Below are 19,136 nucleotides of genomic sequence, written 5' to 3'. Positions count from 1 at the left end.
GCTCATAATTTGTCTCAATGAGTTATCACGACTTCCAAATGGTTTGTAGAGTCAAATTTCCATAGCCCAAGGACACAGTCACTAACAGAGCTGGATACATCTGTAGCTACTTAAAAGTATATTTTGAGAGTTAGAGCCTTCCTCTGATTCACAAAACAATCCAATCACTCATTACACTTAGTAACTGATGTCCATTAGGTTTACCATTAAATTATGGGACAAAGGTAAGAACCAGAAGAATAAATTGGTTAGAAGTAAGTCACATTCTACAAATTTGCAAATTATATGGTTTTTTTTTCTATCTATGTATATAGCAGAAAATAGTTTTCTAAACAGTCAACAAATGTCTGTATTTCATAAAAATCTTTTCTAAGTACTCTTAAAACTGAATAGGTATACACTACACCGTATGTTGTAGTAAACTAATATAATTTCATCTAAACTGTCCTGCAGTTCTTCATTTAATTATATAACAGAGAAAAGAACCTTGTCCCTTAAAATGGATGCCAAATGCAAATCAACAAAACTAGTGAGAAAGAAAATGAAATGTTACGAAGTTGAAAAGAAGATATTATAAACAATTGAGTGCAGAAGAGTATTGCAAGACATTTACTTGACAGTGATCCTTTACTAAAAATAGCTATTTCTTTAGCTTAGCAGAGCCTTCCAAAAATTCTTAAAAATGCCCAAATCAAATAGGCTATGGTATCAAAACCTTGATGTCAAATCAAAGGGGCATAAAACCAGTTGGATGTAGTCCTCACTTAGCACCTCAAGCCTGAGCTCTCAAAGTTCATGGGTCAACTACAAAATAAAAAAAGAAAGAAAAAAAGAAAAAAAGAAAAAGCATTTTGGAATCTATATAAAACAATTGTTTAGCGGGTGAGGAAAACTGTTTTACTACTTGTCATAACTAATTCTTGACAACCTCCTACTTAACAGCTGGTCAAATTCAGTAACAGAAAATAATCTGTAAAATACTCAAGTAGTTCTGCATCTTGCTGTATTAAGAAAATTAAGAATTCAAGTAGAAAATCGCATGAGTGTTGAAAGTGAGAGCTTCGGGAAATGCAAATAAAAATCATGGTAAAACAGCTAGTGTTTGTAAAACAACTGGTTAATAGATAAGCAGCAGTACATGAATTCCCAGATTACATTTACATAGATTTGTTATGAGTTTCTATAGTATCTTTGAATTCAGCAAAAGCAATATGCATGCATAATTGTTTGAAGAAACAGGGCTTAATGAGCAACGTTACTTAACATACAGATGAGAGAGGAAAAAAATCATCACCTTGTCCATTTTCTTGAGGTTTGTTTTTCTTCCAAAATTCGATCTCTCGCTGCAGTTCCTCTAGTTAACATCAAAGAACAGTGACGTGAATTTTTAAATCAATACTACAGGTATATCATTAGAAATAGCCATACTCCCTCCATCAACCCAAACAGGTACCCAAAATCAAATGAGAAACTTACGTTCTCGAAGTCCAGGCACCAGCTTAAATATAATTTCCTCTAAGGTGTTATCCAGCCTTTCAAAGGGAAAAAATACATTTCACATTATGTAGAAACTAGCATTTTAAATATTTTTAGCCTTTAAATAACAAACACTTTTGAATAATAAAATGAATTGCATATTTCTGGTAAATAATACATCCTTCAAAAACCAATTGTTTTTAGCTTGAGAGACAACATGCATTAAAGCTTATCTCAACCACCTCTTGAATGGATTTCTTTTAGAAATAACCAAGGAATGTATTTTTTAATGTATAAAGACAAAAATGAAGCAAAAGAGAAAAAACATTATACTCTAAAATTTTCATTGTTTTAATTTGTGTTACATGCAAACAATTGTGTTACTAAAAGGAACAAACTGGAAAGTAGTATCCAATTTTAAGGTCCAGGTCGTGAGTAGTAAAGCATGAAAATTATAAACTCCATTGTCATATTAAGTGTTCAAGTGCTTTGGTAACAAGGCTGTTATGAAAAACTGAACAGACTATTCCCTACTCATTACAACACAGACAAACCAGTCTTGGCAGGACAAAGAAGGCCACAGAGTATCCATGCTGCTCTGGCTAGACAGTTCTCAGTACCCAACGTAATTCATTTAAACTATTTCAATCTGCCATGAATTTGCCTACCAGACAACACTATGCAGCACAGGCATGTCCTCTGATATCCTGATATTAGTGCCAGAAATAGCTATTACAGTCCCTTCCAGAGGACACAGTGCATTTACCTTTGTTGCTGAAGCTAAAATATTTTTCTTCCCCTTTCTCTGAATTTTACCTACTCTCCTAGCCATTTAATTTATCATCCACTTCCTAGTTCTAGTTTCTAGTTCTCCTCTCCCTGTCTCACTTATCCTTCGGTTTCTTCTGTCTCTCATTCCGTTTCCTTTTCCTTCCTCTCCTCTGCCCTCTGCATCTTCTCTTGCGAACAGTAACTCCCACTGTCCACAGCCTAAACAAAAACCCATGACAAAACAAAGTACTAAGTAATACAGCCAGAGAAATTAAGTACCTTGAGATTCAGTAAGAAGCTACAATACAGTAATTGCCTTTAGTATATTTTTAATTGCCTTATTTTTTCATCTCAATAATGATATATCTCTCTAGATATACATATATATTTGCATATATACATACATGTATGTTTCCATGTTATTAATAATACACTGTAGGCCTGTTATAAAACATACGACTGTTCTCTCTCTTTTGTTCACTAGCAGCAGCAAAGTAGGAAGAAGACTGAATGATTTTATTGTTGAGGAATACCTAAAAGCCATTTTAATAAATAACAATTATCTTCTCATAATAAATATATAAGCATTCCAGGTTCTCCTCTTTACAGAATTTGTATTTGTAATTGAAAGTTTACAATTAGACCTATTACCCAATCATCTTCTTCTGAGACTAGTTCCCTGTGTTATCCGTCAGTTCATGGAGACAGTCATACCATAAGAATATTCATGTTTAAACTACAGCCATGATCCATTTTTTAATTGCTTCTTCTTATAAGGACCAAAAAAAAAAAAAAAATCTTCAGCAAGTGAAACAGACCTCCCCTAAAACAAAGCAGCATAGAGAATACTTTCTCACAGATAAGAAGGAAACCAAAATCATGGGATGTCTGAGCTCTTAACTTCTGACAGATGACAATATAGGTCTACCTTTCCAAATGGTAAGTTCTCTCTTCTAGCCTCTCCTCTCAATATCTAATGCAACTAGATGGTACTGCTTTCTATGAAGTTCCCACAGCAGAGCACTGGGAACTTGGGAACCTGTCTTGGAAATGGATTCCATTTCACATTGTAAGAAAGCTCCAATCTTCATAACTTACTCATTAAGAGAAAAGAAATAAGGACTTCAAAAGAGAACATCGCTACCTTAATTCAAAATCCCATTAACCATTTCTCAGGATGGTATAATACATGCTGTTTTTTCTACATTTATTCTTGAAAATTCCCACTTAGCACTTCCTAATTCATCTTCAATAGCCCAAAACAAAAGTCACTGGTAATGCTAACATAGCAAGAAAACCAGTATACTTGGCCAACTTACGATGCTAGCAGCAAGAACTGGCTTCATACTCCAGTCAATGACTTTATTTTCTTTCAAAAACTAAACAAAAAGAGCTATTTTGTCCTTATGAAGCATAAATACTAATCAATACTTTAAAAATGCAGAAAAAATAACACTTTTCTGATCTTTAAGTACAGGGAAACTAAACTTAAACTATAGGGAAAAAATAGGAAATTATAAAAAGATTCTCAATTTCAGATTCATCTTACAGTGTTCCTATTATCCATGCCTATGAGCACTCTAACAAAGATTTTTATTTCTGTGACTCGCATCAAACCCATTCCAAAATGAAACTACTTGACGTAACACCAAAGTTGGTCTCAGTCATTTAATATGATACTTCCTGTTAACGCTGAAACTAGAACATTAATATTTTAGACACACCTCTTTCCACCCCCATATCTTCCAACCTCCAAACCAGAATGTATAGGAAGAAGAACCAAGCATTTATGTCAGCTTCGTATAGTTTCTTTTTTCACCTCTTCTATGATATTGAATGACTTACAAGATCAAAGCTACTCTCTGATAATTCCTAATTATCTGAAGTGAAGCAAATGAAGACTATCACTCAGGAAAACTTGCATCATAGAATCATAGAATCATTAAGGTTGGAAAAGACCTCTAAGATCATCGAGTCCAACCATCAACCCAACACCACCATGCCCACTAAACCATGTCCCTAAGCGCCTCATCTACACGTCTTTTAAATACCTCCAGGGATGGGGACTCAACCACTTCCCTGGGCAGCCTCTTCCAATGTTTCACCACTCTTTCAGTAAAGACATTTTTCCTCACGTCCAATCTAAACCTCCCCTGGCGCAACCTGAGGCCGTTTCCTCTCGTCCTATCGCTTGTTACTTGGGAGAAGAGACCGACACCCACCTCGCTACAACCTCCTTTCAGGTAGTTGTAGAGAGCGATGAGGTCTCCCCTGAGCCTCCTCTTCTCCAGGCTAAACAACCCCAGTTCCCTCAGCCGCTCCTCATAAGACTTGTTCTCCAGATCCCTCGCCAGCCTCGTTGCCCTTCTCTGCACACACTCTAACACCTTGACGTCCTTCTTGGAGTGAGGGGCCCAAAACTGAGCACAGTATTTGAGGTGCATGCTACCAAGAAAAAAAGAAGCCTGCCTTCATGGCATAACCAACGCAGAATTTGAACACTGATGATGCAGAATTCTGCTAAATCAGGAAAGGGAATTCTAGAATTTAACGCTCTTCCTAGAGTTTCATTTTAGAGCTCAGTTTTGAATTTCAGACTTAGGCTTATAGTTTCAACAGACCCTAAGTGCTGCCAACTAAAAGATACATCTAAAAAACTCACATGGTTATGAAGTTATTCAGAATTGAGTTTATAAAGTAGTTTATAAAGTTTATCTCAAAGATCTCAGTTAAAGATATTATCTATCTAGAGTATCTCAGAAAATGACTGCATTCTTGAGCAGTGATTGGGCTGGTCTCTACAGTCAGAGTACAAGACGTATTAAGTTATGCAAGCAACATCCAAAAAAGATAATTCCATTACACTGCTCATGTGCTCTTCTGATTATTAGTTTAGCAAATGTTTAAAACTGTTTCATGAAATACAACCAGCAAACTACTAGCTATATGCAGTTTGTTGGCAAATAAACGCAAAGACTCTAAAAGGAGTTTCAGGAAATAATCGCAAAGAAAATAGCTCTTCCCACATTTCTGGCTTGTGGTCTCAACTTTTCTCACCCTTCTATCATTTCCTGCTTAAAGCATATTATTATTTTACTAAACATCTACTAGATGTTTCAGAAAATGCATTTTTCAGCTCCTATGAAATGGTCCTGTCAGAATAAAAGAAACATTTCTAAAATGCTTTTGTTTTCAGCTTATTAGTAGCCTTATGCACTCTGTATAGCATCTTCCGTTAAGGCTGACACAGCGCCTCAGACACTGACAGGAGATGAGAAAAATACTTAAACATCTACATAAACCCTTTTAGCCCTACCCTTCCAAAAAACATTCAGATGATAAAGACTTAAGCTAATAACACCCTTTGAGTTAATAACACCAGAGTTGCTGAACTTAATCTCTCCCTCCTATCCTCTTGGTATACAACTGAAGCCTGGGAATTGCTCTGCACACACATATCGGTCAAAAATCAAAGCAAAATACAACAAATTGTAGCAAACGCAATGACATGAGGAAATAATAACAACCCTAGTAAATTCCAGATGTAATTATTTATTTTAACATTGATGTAAGAATATTTCTTCCTAAGTTCACAACAGTATTACAGACTAATAATATTGGGGGCAGGGGGGTGGAGGGAGTGTTGGGAGTGAGGGCAAGGAGTGGCTTCATCATTTTAGGAAAACATGAAGTTCTTCCACTTATGATGACATTTCTTGATTTCTCTGTACTATACTTGTAGGATGGCTATCACCTTTGTTTCAACATAACATCACTAAAAAGAGAATCCAGAATTTCAAGAAAAATAATTGTTTAAACAACGATGTGTTATTGTGATATAAAAAATGCAAACTCTCAAGAAAGGGCACTCTCGGTGTCAAAACTTTCTTTCATGAGTGTCTTTTCATTAATCTGACAGCAGATTTCAATTCAGATTGGTAAATCTACGTCCTGAAAAACATTCAGTTATTTGCATGATTCATTTTCTACCTTGCTGTAAGAAGAAAAAAAGTTGCATGCAGTTTGGAATGCCCTAAATTGTTTGAAAAAAGAAACTCTAGACTTTAATTTCATGTAAAGAATAAAAGGTATCTGCTGCATTTATTTGTTTAATAGAGTTATTAAAATATTTATTTTAATTTGTACAATATACCCAGCCTTTCTGTGTCTTTCCCTTATCTTTCCTCCTTTTATTATATCTGAAAAAAATCAATTTATTGGGAGATGAAAAACTGACAGAATCTATCCAAGAACAGTTGACATATGTATTTTACAAATAAGTAGAAAATTTAATTCCTTTTCAGGATAAATATATTAAGACTTTATTTTTTGTTGTGCCATTTCAGCAAACATTGTGCAATATCATCTTACCTTAACATTTCTAGTGGATTGGTCTCATGCACTTGGTTGCCACACCTGGGACAGTCATTGCTGTCTTCAAAGTGTTGAACAATACAAGTCTTACAAACTGAGGGACAAAAAAAAAAAAAAAGAGATTAAAAAAGCCTTAGATTAAGATCTAGATATATTGCTTGAACATGACCTAATGATACCAGCTAACTACTTCATGCATCAAAGATAAAAGAGTATTATTTTAAGCAAATAATTACAAAGTACCTTATCCACTTCTTGCTCCTCAAAGCCATAGCTAGTTCTGCTCTGCCAAGACACTGAGTTCAGCAGCACCGAGTTCAGCAGAACAGGTTAGACAAGTGCTGCTCTAACGTATGCAGTATTTTTGCTACATATAATTCTCCCAGCATCATAAAATGCAAAACCCATACCACGTAGCACATGTAAAGAACAGGTTCTGAGAAAGTGCATGCTGGGGAGCTCTAGCCCAGCAGAGCCAATCATCGCTTCAGATGATTTGAAAATGACTTATGCATGTTATTTTCTTTCCGACAGTGTTGCTGGCAACTGAAAATACTGTTGTAAATACTTCTTGTAAGACAAAAGTTCACAGAAATTGTACACAGGTTCAAAGTGGCTATGTTTCCCTTTTCACACAGCGCCTTCAAAAGCAATGACAGAACTTACAGTAAACATTTAATACTCGAATCTTACAATGAAAAATCAGGATCATGACCATGGCAAGTATAAACAAACCCAAAACAACAACAATGTGAATTTAAAATCCAATAAACTGAAATTAAACTAAACAAGGTGCTACACTACTGTTGCTTCCAAATGATTAATTGCAGACTGTAGATTTTACTGCCATTAATAAGAAAATGGAAGCCAAGCTGATGACAACAAATATGCCTGCTATTATTATTGCGTTACAACATTCTGGATGGAGATAAACTCTATCCTCTGCTTATTATTACTTCACCTAAGCTGAAATGAGAACTGCAAATTCATCAGTAAATGGACTGAAAAAATAAATGGACTGCTGCAATTGCAATATGCTTCTTGCTGAAACACTGTGATTTCTTTCATCAATTATCTAAAGAACTAAGAGTACCTCTAAAACAAGCTGGTAAATCCTAACTGTATGACAATCGTTAAGGAATCTTGAAATTCCTTTAACAAATGTCACCTAATAAGCGAAGCCTGCATTTATCTTTGCCTTAGTATGCCAGAAGAGTTACTACAAATCAGCTGACGCTGATAACGCACACACATTAAGCCTCTGTGCAGGTGTTTTTTCCAACTGCTTTAAAACACTAATGTAAAGACATTAACTTCATAGCTTTGGTTGAAATTACAATGAACTTTCCCCTTTAAGTCTGACGGACAGAGTTCATAGCTCTCTGGCTGGCTCTTGGCGCTCTCCCCAAGCTAAATGGCTCTAGCAGTGCTGGATGCAGGGCAGATTTCCGACGATCTGGTAAAACGAGCTCAGGAAGCCCACGAGTCCTGCCAAACAAGCCCAGGAAGTGGGGCGCAGTGCTGTCCTCTGCACACAGGGACTCCAAAAAGCCGAGAACGCCGATGCTATGAGAGCACCGTTCAGCCCTCAGGATACGAGTTAATTTTTTCTTAACCTCAGGTTGTGAGGTATTTAGCGCTGGCATACAGATGCAAGAACCTGTGATCACAGAACTCTTCTTGTATCACAGATCTTTTATAATTTGTTAAATTACTAGACTTAATTGATTTTTGCACACGCGTTCCCCAACACTTCCACAGGGTAAGCAGCAGTACAAAGCAGCAAATGTGACGTTCTGTACCTACAACATTTCTTCACTTTTCTATATACTTTTTCTAACTAATACTCCTAAAACTAAACATTTTGCTACTACACTTACAGAATACAAAGAATTTAATCACCCACATAGAAGCCCTCGTGCCAGTCCAACAGTGCATTTAAGAACACGCTTAAATTAAAGCACAAGTCCAAACAGCTTTTAAAATGTATGTAGTTAAGATTTCTATAATCTCTCCTCATTAATATGACTGAGAATCTCCTCTAGAACTGAAAATAACAGAAGATATCCTTGCAATTGAAAAGATAGGAAGATTCTCAGCTCAAAGTTTTTCTTAAGATGTAGCATCAGCACACGTTCAACCCAGGGGCAAACATCACAAGGTAGAATTCTTCAGCTGATCGGTAGCTCCTCAGCCATCCCAGCTCCCGTAACTATCTGAACTGTCTTTCCTTTGTCACCCACCTGAAATACAAAGCAGCACAGGGAGCAACTGAAGGCATAGTTCAGTTCCGCCACTAACCAAAACCCAGCCACATACACACAATGATATAATAGGGAAGAGGCACAGACAGTAAAATATATACAAAAATCACCCCTCCAAGAATATCAATCACCGTTCTCTTTTCTTAAATTAATGCACTAGCTGGATAAGGGTTAGAGCTTTCTGATTTCAACTAGCTATACCAAGATTAAATAGATGTGGGATTTTTTTCATTTCTTCACCTACATCTATTATAGACATTTTTAACTGTGTTGTTTGCTTTAGATATCACAATTATTAATTTTTTTGCAGTTCACCTTAAAATGGTTTAAGTTTTGTAAGATTTTAGAGTAAATAGATAAGAACATGACATTGCTCACCAAAAGGTGTCATGCATCTGCTCTGCAGTGCTCCCTTTAAACAAATATCCTGATTCTAAGCACAACTTCCAGCACCTTCAAAGGCAACAGAGTGTACCCTCATTTCAGGCACACAGCCCTGGAGAGGAAGGGGTGTTGTATAGTAACACGTAATAAACAAAAAGCCCTCTCAGCTGTAGCTAGATAACAGGGTGCATGCTTGGTCCCCTGAGGTCAGGACGTGTCACAAGTGGGTCTCAGAGTCACAGATGAAGCAGCAGCATCACTTTCCCAAAGTTATGCTTTTTGAACAGGCATTGCCATAACACATAATACTCTGTAAAAACACGTACTGAGGAACAAATAGAAACCCTACGGGTGTCCAGACCTGAATTACTTGCAAGCAGCCACCAACACCATTCGAGTGCACAGACAGAATTTCATTAGCTGGCCAAACAACATAACGTAATAGTCTCAAAAAATGTTCTTGCTTATCTTCAAACTCTAATTACTGTACCTTTACTTTTTTGATACTACCAGTAGTCCTGAAGATTGTCAAAAAAATGGCTCCAGCTAAATCACGAGCATGCCATGTCATTTGAATAGAAAAAAAACCAACAGCCAATAACACTAATTAATATGAAATTCTGATACAGTGTTCATGAGAAAGCTAGGATGAAGTGAGCTTTTCTTTCTGAAATAGGCCATCCTGGTATCGTGTCATTCATTTATCTTGCTCTTCTTAAGAAGTGAAAAATGAGCCAATCATAAAAAGGTCTGTCCTGGTTTTGGCAGGGATAGAGTTAATTTCCTTCCTAGTAGCTGGTACAGTGCCGCGTTTTGGATTTAGGATGAGAACAATGTTGATAACACACCAATGCTTTAGTTGTTGCTAAGTAGTGCTTACGCTGGTCAAGGACTTTTCAGCTTCCCATGCTCTACCGACTGAGAAGGATGGAGGTGCACAAGAAGTTGGGAGGGGGCACAGCCGGGACAGCTGACCCCAACTGGCCAAAGAGATATCCCACACCATATGACGTCATGCTCAGTATATAAAGCTGGGGGAAGAAGAAGGAAGGAGGGGACGTTCGGAGCGATGGTGTTTGTCTTCCCAAGTAACCGTTACGGGTGATGGAGCCCTGCTTTCCTGGAGATGGCTGAACACCTGCCTGCTGATGGGAAGGAGTGAATGCATTCCTTGTTTTGCTTTGCTTATATGTGCGCAGCTTTTGCTTTACCTATTAAACTGTCTTTATCTCAACCCACGAGTTTTCTCACTTTTACCCTTCTGATTCTCTCCCGCATCCCACCGGGGGTGGGGTGGGGGGGAGGACTGTGAGCGGCTGTGTGGTACTCAGTTGCTGACTGAAGTTAAACCACAACAAGGTCCTACTCTAAACACATGACAGGAAAATCAAGAGAAGACAATGTGGCACAAAAGCATGATGGATAAAGCTCTTTAATTGATAGTAATACGTATTGTAATCACTGTAAAAAATTAAAAATATTTCAAACAGAAGACTGTATGCAGACATAGTGGCTAAACTGCATTTAAATTTATTTATTTAAGCAACCCAGAGATTTTGAGAAAGAAGATAATCTAGAAAAGGAAATATTACCATGAATGGAAGTGGTTAACATTGAAAATCGTATCTTCCCCATTCATTAATGGAGGAAATGTCTTCTTCCTATTTATCAAAAAAAAAAACCAAACCAAAAGCCCCAGGACATTTTTGGGGCATGATTCTTCTGTATTACTGGAGTAGAGAGCATAAAAGCAATTAAATGTAGAGATACTAGGTCTGCGTGAAGTAAACCAAAGGACTAAGTAGGATTAACCTATTAAATCAGATGTCAGATATGGAAAAAGTCTGAAACGAGTCCTAGAATAAGCACTTCTTGAATGACTTCAGTGAGAATGAAAATAACCATATTCTGCACAAGCTTCTCAAGGAATCTGTGAAATATGCTACTGTCAATTGAGCTTGTCAACTGCAGCACCTGATATCTCATAATCCTGGTATCTGTATTGTGCTGAAGGTGGAGATGATACACTACTTCTGTCAGGAGACAGCGTACAGATTAGTGGCGGGTGATGACAATACTGACGAGAACTGCAAGGTTAATCATCTGCTACCTCAGAAATTCCATTAGTTGGAGAACCTCAATTTAAAGAGTGTGGGGAAAAAAAGGCTGAGAAGCCAGTATGATCATGAAATTGTGAAGTCTAACACAGTTGTGAATAATGGCCATATGGAAATTCAGCTGAAAGTCGCTGAGGTAAGTAACATATGGGTTTGGTTTACTTTAGACCTTTTCTGACTTGACTTCACAGAAACGCAGCTTAGGGATAACTCTTTTTCAATGGAGAACTGCAAGTGAGATGGAGTTCCTCTTCTGCTAACTCCTATAATAAAGGAAGGGGTCGGTCTTTAATTTTTTTTTTTGTAAGCCTCCTGTCTGGTAGAAACAGCAGCATCTCTATGGAGTCAGTCTTCGTAACCTGACACCAATTTTAAATGATTGATAAAGAATAAAAAATTGGAAAAAATGGTATAAATGTAATTGGTATTGGTCAATATTAATTTTGGAACTGATAAGCCTAACCCCTAACCTTCTCTTATTTGGGAAATTTTTAGCAATGGAGACTCCAAGATGAATAGCACCAAACTCTTCAAAAGGGTCACCAGTGGCTTCACATCAATACCAGAGTGGTTTCTTTTTTTCTGTAAGCAATTAGTACAAGCTTCCTTCAGAAAGCATTTCCCTGTGTTTTAAGAAAGCTATGTCTGAAATTCTGTGAAGAGTATTTAATTCCCCTCACTTGCTCTTGGGATCTTTGCTCCCTTCACATCAGAGTTCTTGAAGTCTGTGATGAGATGACACTGATCTGACTGCTTTGAAAAGGACTCATTGATTTGTCTTGTAAAGATATTTTAAACTTGGCTTTGCTAGCCTTTTTGTTTGTTTTCCAAACTAAAGACAAATAGGACCTACCTGAGCTATGGCTTTCATTTACACCTAGAAGAAATTTGAAATTATTACTGTTCAGAAGGACTCTACGCCGCTTGATAGATAACCAAGACACAGTCAGATCAATTGACTCCCTAAAACCTCCAAATACTAAAAACTGCTAAACATAAAGCCTGCTAAAGTCCACAATAATGTAACTTGAAGAAATATTTATAATATAAACCAATCTATGGAAAGGAACTGAATTCCTCAGTCTGAATATATTTATGTGCTCTCTTTATACCTTTTTTTGAGAGAAGATGGCACCCTTGGAAACCATGCATGGTCCAAGAAAGGGACTAATGATTAACGAAGAGCTTAATCTCCAGTGTAAGAGAGGTCTTTGAGTAGACTATATACAGACAAAACATCATAATGTTTTGAACCAAGAATCTTAAGCCAGTCCTATATGGATGTATTCCCTACCCCAACAAACATACAGATCTGGATCAAGTCTTTGTGCAGCCAGCTCAAATCACGAGGTCATCTTATACCATGAAAAAAACCCTGAAATTGTAAATCAATACTGCAGTAATCTAAAACAACTTCTGCTTTTTCTCATGTAAAGCTATGGTGCTATGAGGATTTGCCTGTCAAAACTAAATGTGATTTACTGATGGCAATGTAAAAAATACACATAAATTCTAGCACTCAATGAACTGACGTGATACTTCTAGTAGGAGTAGGATCATCAACCAGTATTTTCAGGTATGATAGGTATAATCATCCTCTGTTATTCTCAACATAAAACACTGAACATTTTTCAAAGCCTATCACTTTGACGTTTCAGAGAATGGGATGAAGTCTAAGTATTGGGTGAAAAGGGTAGGGAAAAAGGGAATCTTTAACCACAATTAAATTACGGTTATATTTAATTCATCACCTTAGAGGAAAAAAAACCCAAACCCAAAACAAAACCAAAAACTTTTAATGCTGCCAGTACAGGTTAACAAAATGACATGGTTTCACTTGCTTTACTGTAGGTCACGGTGTGGCAGCAAACTGGCTAAAGAAAACAGCTTAACCAAAATGTACACAGTCTGCAGAATTTTGAGGTATGCGCTACACATGCCAGTGAAATGAGGACCTGAATTTCATGGTTGTACTATGACACTTCATATGAGCCACAATAAAAGTTAAACTCACATAAGATGATTTACTACAGCTGATAAAAGTACTTGTGTGACATATGCTAATTGGCTGGCAACCATAACATACTACACAATGCTACGTTTTCCAATACAGAGATATCTGGTTCACACATTCTTTCAGATCTTTGTAAGCAGCAGAAAAATACAGATACAATTGTCAGGACTGTGCTGTATGTCATCTTATGCAAACAAAAAAAGTACATATCTTATGCGTATCTGCACACATACTGTTCAATGAGAAGACTCTTTGTAGGTTATTTTTTTAAATGCTGATTAACAAGATGCCTAAATAAAACTTCATATTGCATTTTTCAAACAAAATATTCTACAAGAGAAAGTTTAATTAGTTAATTGTGGGACAAATTCTTTGTCAGAACTCATCCTTTGAATTCTTCCATGGATCTCCTTTCTCAAAGTTAATCACTCTTTGATCCAGTGAGCAAAGGAGGGGCACAGGATACGCACAGCTCGTGGAACATCAAACCCATCTCAGTGATGGCACAGAGATGTAACAAGTCATTTGGTGTGTTTAATGAAGTATTTAATTAGCTACCTTAAACCTGCTTTAAAAGCACTTACTTTTAGGGAAAGTGTCTGCATAAAAACAGGACAGAAAACTTTAATGTACTTAACCACCCTTCTCAGAAACTATACATGTGAGACTACTCCACTGTTAATTACAATTACCAGACACAGACAGACTGGATTCCCTTCTGTTAAAAGGGAGAGATAATTTCAGTATGTGGTGATCAAGAAAGACTTTTTGGGTTGAAATCTTCTATTTCAAAATAAGACAGATCTGCTAACCTTTAAGACCTGCTACATGCCATTGACTGAAGCTTCTGCAGGAGGAGGAGTATGAAAGCAGCTCAGCTCGCTTGTCTGAGGGTGGGAAATTTTGCTGCAGTAAAGTTCTTTTGGGATCTCCTGGTGAGAGCATAAGTTTTTAGCAAAATCTGAAAAACACTCTGGTTGCAAGATTATTGGTTTGATATTGAAAATTACATCTCTGGCCATTTTCCTGCATGGAAGGACATCTCTGAAAGTTCCTAGACTGCATTGGTTGACAATTTCTTAAGGCAAATACTAGAGAGACCAACTAGGAGTAATGCACCACTTGATCTCCTGTGCATAAACAGGGAAAAACTGGTGATGAATACAGCCGCAGATGGCAGCTTACCTTGCAGTGACCACAGGATGACTGAGTTCAGGATCTCGAGGAAGGATACAAAGTTAAACAGCAGAGTTAGGATTCTGAACTTCAGGAGATGGGACTTCAGCTTGTTTAACCAACTGCTAGTCAGATTTGCCAAGGAAAGAAAGGTACTTAGGAGAGCTGGCTGGGTTTTTTTTTTGTTTTTTGTTTTTTTTTTAAGAAAATTTATTTAGACCTCAAAAGCTAACCAGCCCATTGTACAGGGAATTTTGTCAGAACAACTGCTTGGTGCACAAGCTTCCTAACTAATATGCAAAAACGGAGCATATTAGACGTGGTAACAAGGATGGGAAACAAAAAAATAAAATCATTGCTCTGGCACGTAGGGACAAAATTAGGAAGGCCAAAGCCCAGCTGTAGCTAAAACTGATGAGGGATATAAGGAGATTGTCCAAGTAGGCTAGTAGCTGAAGGAAGTTCAGACAAAACGCGGGTCTGTTAATGAATGAGGGAAACAACTTAGGAATAGATTATATAGAAAGGTTTGAAGTCCTCAATATCTTTTTTGCCTTGGTCTTCACAGGCAGAGCCTGATCCCAGATCTCCATGCATACCAGCATGATTTGGGAAGGAGAGGGATGACCAGCAGCCAGGGAGCAGCAGGTTAGGGCCTACTGAGAAAAGCTGGATGTATTCAAATCTATAGGCCAGGTAGGATTCACTAAGCTGAAAGCTTATCACCATGATCATGGTGATTATGGGAGGTGCCTGATGACTGGAAAAAGGTAGTGTGTTACGCCCACCTTTAAGAAGGATGACCCAGGTAACTGTAGCTAAACAGTTTCCCCTAGCTCCCTGGAAAGATGGCAGATCACGCCGTGTCCCTTGGAATCAATTTCCAACTACGTGAGGGACAAAAACGTAATCAGGAATAGGCAATATCGATTTACGAAAAGCGAATTATGGTTGAGGCTAACAGGTGATCTAAGAACAGCCTATACGATTTGAACAGCAGTTACAGGAGTGACGGAGCCCAGCTCTTCTTGGTAGTGGCAAATAGTACCACAAGGAGCAATGGTCACAAGTTGTTGTTTGGTAGGACATTCAGAGAAATGTCTTCACTAGGTAAATAGCATAGCACTGGAAATGGTTATTGAGAGAGGCTGGAAATTCACAGCTCAGCTTTACAGAGCCATGGCTTGACCTGGTATAGTGTTGGCAACTAACCTGCCTCATGCATGAAGTTGGCCTAGACAACCTGCAGATGTCCCTTCCAACCAACATTTCTAGGATTGTGTAAACAGTCTGATATTTTTAGGACACTAAAGAATGTTCCTGAGGAAAGTTTATTTTCCAAGTTTTGTAAGCGCACACTGTACTAAACAACGGAGGGACTCAGGAGACAGATAATGGGACATACCCTTTATCTCACATCTAGCCTGCCTCAACTGGTAGTTCTTAAACATCCTTGACAACTGTGTAACAGACTAGAAAGAAAGGTCTCAGTCCATAAGACAAAACCATTCTGTTGCAAGTAGCAAAAAAGAAATGAAGTACTGAATTTGCAGAATAATTATTTTGCAGTAATATAAGCATTTCCTTCCCAACAGAGATAGGAAAGTTTGTACTGCTGATGCCCAAGTTGCACTTACTCTTCTCAGTAAATGATGGAGTTGTCTGTCCAACATTTCCAAAACCCCACCAGAAACACATCTTATTAAAAAGGCACACATTTCTCAGAGCAGAACTTTGCTACTTAACATTTTTCAGCAAACACAGATGATGTGAATTAACCACTAATGATTTAGTTATTATTGATCACGTTAGTTCCTCTATGATCACTGGAGAACATCTGTGTCAATGCACGCTTTTCATCTTGTCCGGAGCAATACACTGTATTCCCAGTATCTAATGAATTTATGCTGCTTCTTAAACCGTTAATATCTGCAGATTTTGATGATTTGTGCAACACTTTTGAATTACGGCAATTAGTAGTACAAAACAAATACCAAAGGACAGTTAAAATTGTTGTAGTTTGCAGTAACTATTTGGATATGACTGAAGAACCATACCTGTACTTAAAAAAAAAAAAAAAATTTAAATATTTTCGAAAAGCCAAAGCGTAAAATAATTTATCAGAGTACCTTCCTGAATTCTGCCACATACAGATCACCTTTTCCTCTACAGACATAAGGCTTCCATATCACCACTTGAAGTTTTTTGTTTTCCTTTCCATCACTGTAAGCTTCATATTTTGGCAACTAAACTTTGCTTTAAAGAAACACCACCTTCTTTCCTGCAGTTCTACTTAATGACCCAAACACGTGGCAGCTTTTCTGTGAGGAGACCTGTGCAACTATGTGGAAGCTCAGTAAAATTCACGTGCGCTCATCTGGGGACTAGGCAGTAACAGAGCTGTGTCAGTGAAGAGCTCACAATCTACAAGTGAACAAAAGAAACAGGTGCTGCTGAGAAAGAAATGCTCCTTCTGCCATCATTGTTTTGTAATGGGAGCGAAAGTAAATAAACAAATAAATTATCTAAACAGAAAGATACCATAATAAAACCAATTTTTTCTTCTAAGTCTGAGCTGATTTCTGATGCAACTTTTTTTCCCCCTCACCCCAACCTTTTAAAAGTTACTACTGTTCATTAATCTTTAACCATAAAAAAATTAACTAATGTTGGAACTTTTCCATTTTCTTTAAAGGGAAGGATAATTTAATAATAGCTAATATACCTCTCTCCCTCCCATTTTATTTCAAGTTCTTATAAGGACACTTGGCTTAACTTCTCTCCTCCTGAACTTAAATTCCTTTACCAAGTAACCCAAAACAGAAGAATAATACCACAAAACACATTATAATCCTTAGCTGATATTAGACTTGGAAAAAGTCTAATATAAGGGGGCTGTGACTCCCTTGGTCATCACTGCTCTTCTGTAAAAACACACCAGCTCCCCATGTTGTTCCCCACAGGCTTAAAAGAGGGATGTGTTACACCTAAATCAAGAGACTGGTATCCACATGGAGTGGGTTTTCATTCGACATTATTTTTTCTCAAAAACTAAACTAAAAATAATATTATTATAATGGTAAACAATATTATCTTTGTACTATGAACAACATATGGGAATGAGATGTTTTAATTCTCTATGTGCTTGATATTCTAGGGACGTAACACCATAAGGTAAAAATTAACAGTGAAGACAATAACAACTGCAAGAACACCACCGCACAGAAGTGACAGGAAATGCTAAGACAAGGCTTTTAACTGATATTTATTAAAGGTTTAAAAATGGGAAATCTACCAAAAAACATATAGTTCCCCTTACTCTCTTTTAGAAGAATTCAAATTTTATTTGGAAAGATGCCAAATTCTCAAGAAGGTCCACGCAAACTATCTTCTATTCAGGAATAAATGTAAAAAAATCAAGTGTGTAAGTAATTTAGCTTGTGGAAGACAACTGAGTTTGATAGGACCATTCATATGTTTAATATAATTCATATACACCAATGTTTTAGAAGTATTAGGAGCGTAAGACAACCTGAATAATTTTTCCCGAGTGAGTTTCATTCAAAGAGATCTACTCCCTAAATAAATATTTTGCCAACTTTCAAGTGTTTCTTTGCATTGTGCCATGGAACACATTACAGAGAGATGTGAGCCAGTATTGACCAAACTGGTGTATCCATCATGCACACTGCCAACAGACACACTTGCTTAAGTTTCAAAAGCATAGTTGTATTATCAAAATACCACACCCAACCTAATCATCTTACTTTAGATCAGCCAGGCAACAGCGATAAATGTTTGGTGCTAGAGCCAGCACAACCACCACTAGCTTGGGGGAAAGAAAAGGGATATCTTTACTCTGCAAGGTGTTAAGCAGAGTCGACATGCCCTCAAGATGGCCCAAATGGCAGACCGGTGTCTAGGAAACCCCACCAGAAACTGCACAGCATTTCATGCAACACTTCAGAAATAAACAAAAACCGGCACACAGATCATATTAAACACGTTGCACTTCAAGGAAGTTATCACTTATGAAGGAGGGATATTTTGCAAAGCACTACTTACAGGTATGGAGGCACTCAGTTACTGTAGTTGGCTTGATGAGATAGCCTTTACAGATATAGCAGGTGATATGAGGATTGAAATCTTTCACCAAGTGCTTCCTCTGAGTAGCCATTCGTGGGGTAGGAAACGCTGGCAGAGAGCTCGGGCCAGAGGAGCAAGTCTGAGAGGCGTCGATGCCCGCGGTTCACAAGAGCTGCGGCGCTGCTCTGCGCAACTGGACTTCTCCAGGCATTTGCTCTTAATTCTGGAGGTCTCACAGAGACATGGCTCGTAACGCCTGCTCCTGTGCCAGGCGAGTCATTTTCCTACCTGTAACACACGTGGAAAGAGAAAGGTGTGTAAGCCTGGCAGCACAACACCGGTGACTGTGCCCCGGAGGACAAGTGTCGCCATAAACTTGGCAAGGCCACCCGGGTTATTATTTACATAACAGCAGCTGCGTGCCCGGCGCTCGGCAGCCGAGCGCCGAGGCAGCGACCCTGCCCCTGCCCCCGC

At 37.8% G+C, this 19,136-nt stretch overlaps 1 protein-coding gene across 2 annotated transcripts in view; it reads right to left on the bottom strand.

Annotated features, from left to right (window-relative positions):
- Window positions 1-19,136, bottom strand: part of PCGF5 (polycomb group ring finger 5) — a 55,840-nt gene that overhangs the window by 11,137 nt on the left and 25,567 nt on the right. For both annotated transcript variants that reach the window (XM_009277756.2, XM_009277757.2), the window contains exons 2-5: window positions 18,642-18,950; window positions 6,619-6,715; window positions 1,477-1,532; window positions 1,295-1,354 (exon numbers count right to left, since the gene is read on the bottom strand). In XM_009277756.2, coding sequence (XP_009276031.1) covers window positions 1,295-1,354; window positions 1,477-1,532; window positions 6,619-6,715; window positions 18,642-18,753 — 325 coding nt within the window. In that variant the 5' untranslated portion in view covers window positions 18,754-18,950. The remainder of the gene's footprint in view (window positions 1-1,294; window positions 1,355-1,476; window positions 1,533-6,618; window positions 6,716-18,641; window positions 18,951-19,136) is intronic.

This window comes from Aptenodytes forsteri, unplaced genomic scaffold (assembly GCF_000699145.1).
Source record: "Aptenodytes forsteri isolate BGI_AS27 unplaced genomic scaffold, ASM69914v1 Scaffold15, whole genome shotgun sequence".
Classification (NCBI taxonomy): domain Eukaryota; kingdom Metazoa; phylum Chordata; class Aves; order Sphenisciformes; family Spheniscidae; genus Aptenodytes; species Aptenodytes forsteri.
This window is presented reverse-complemented; position numbering and strand designations above follow the sequence as displayed.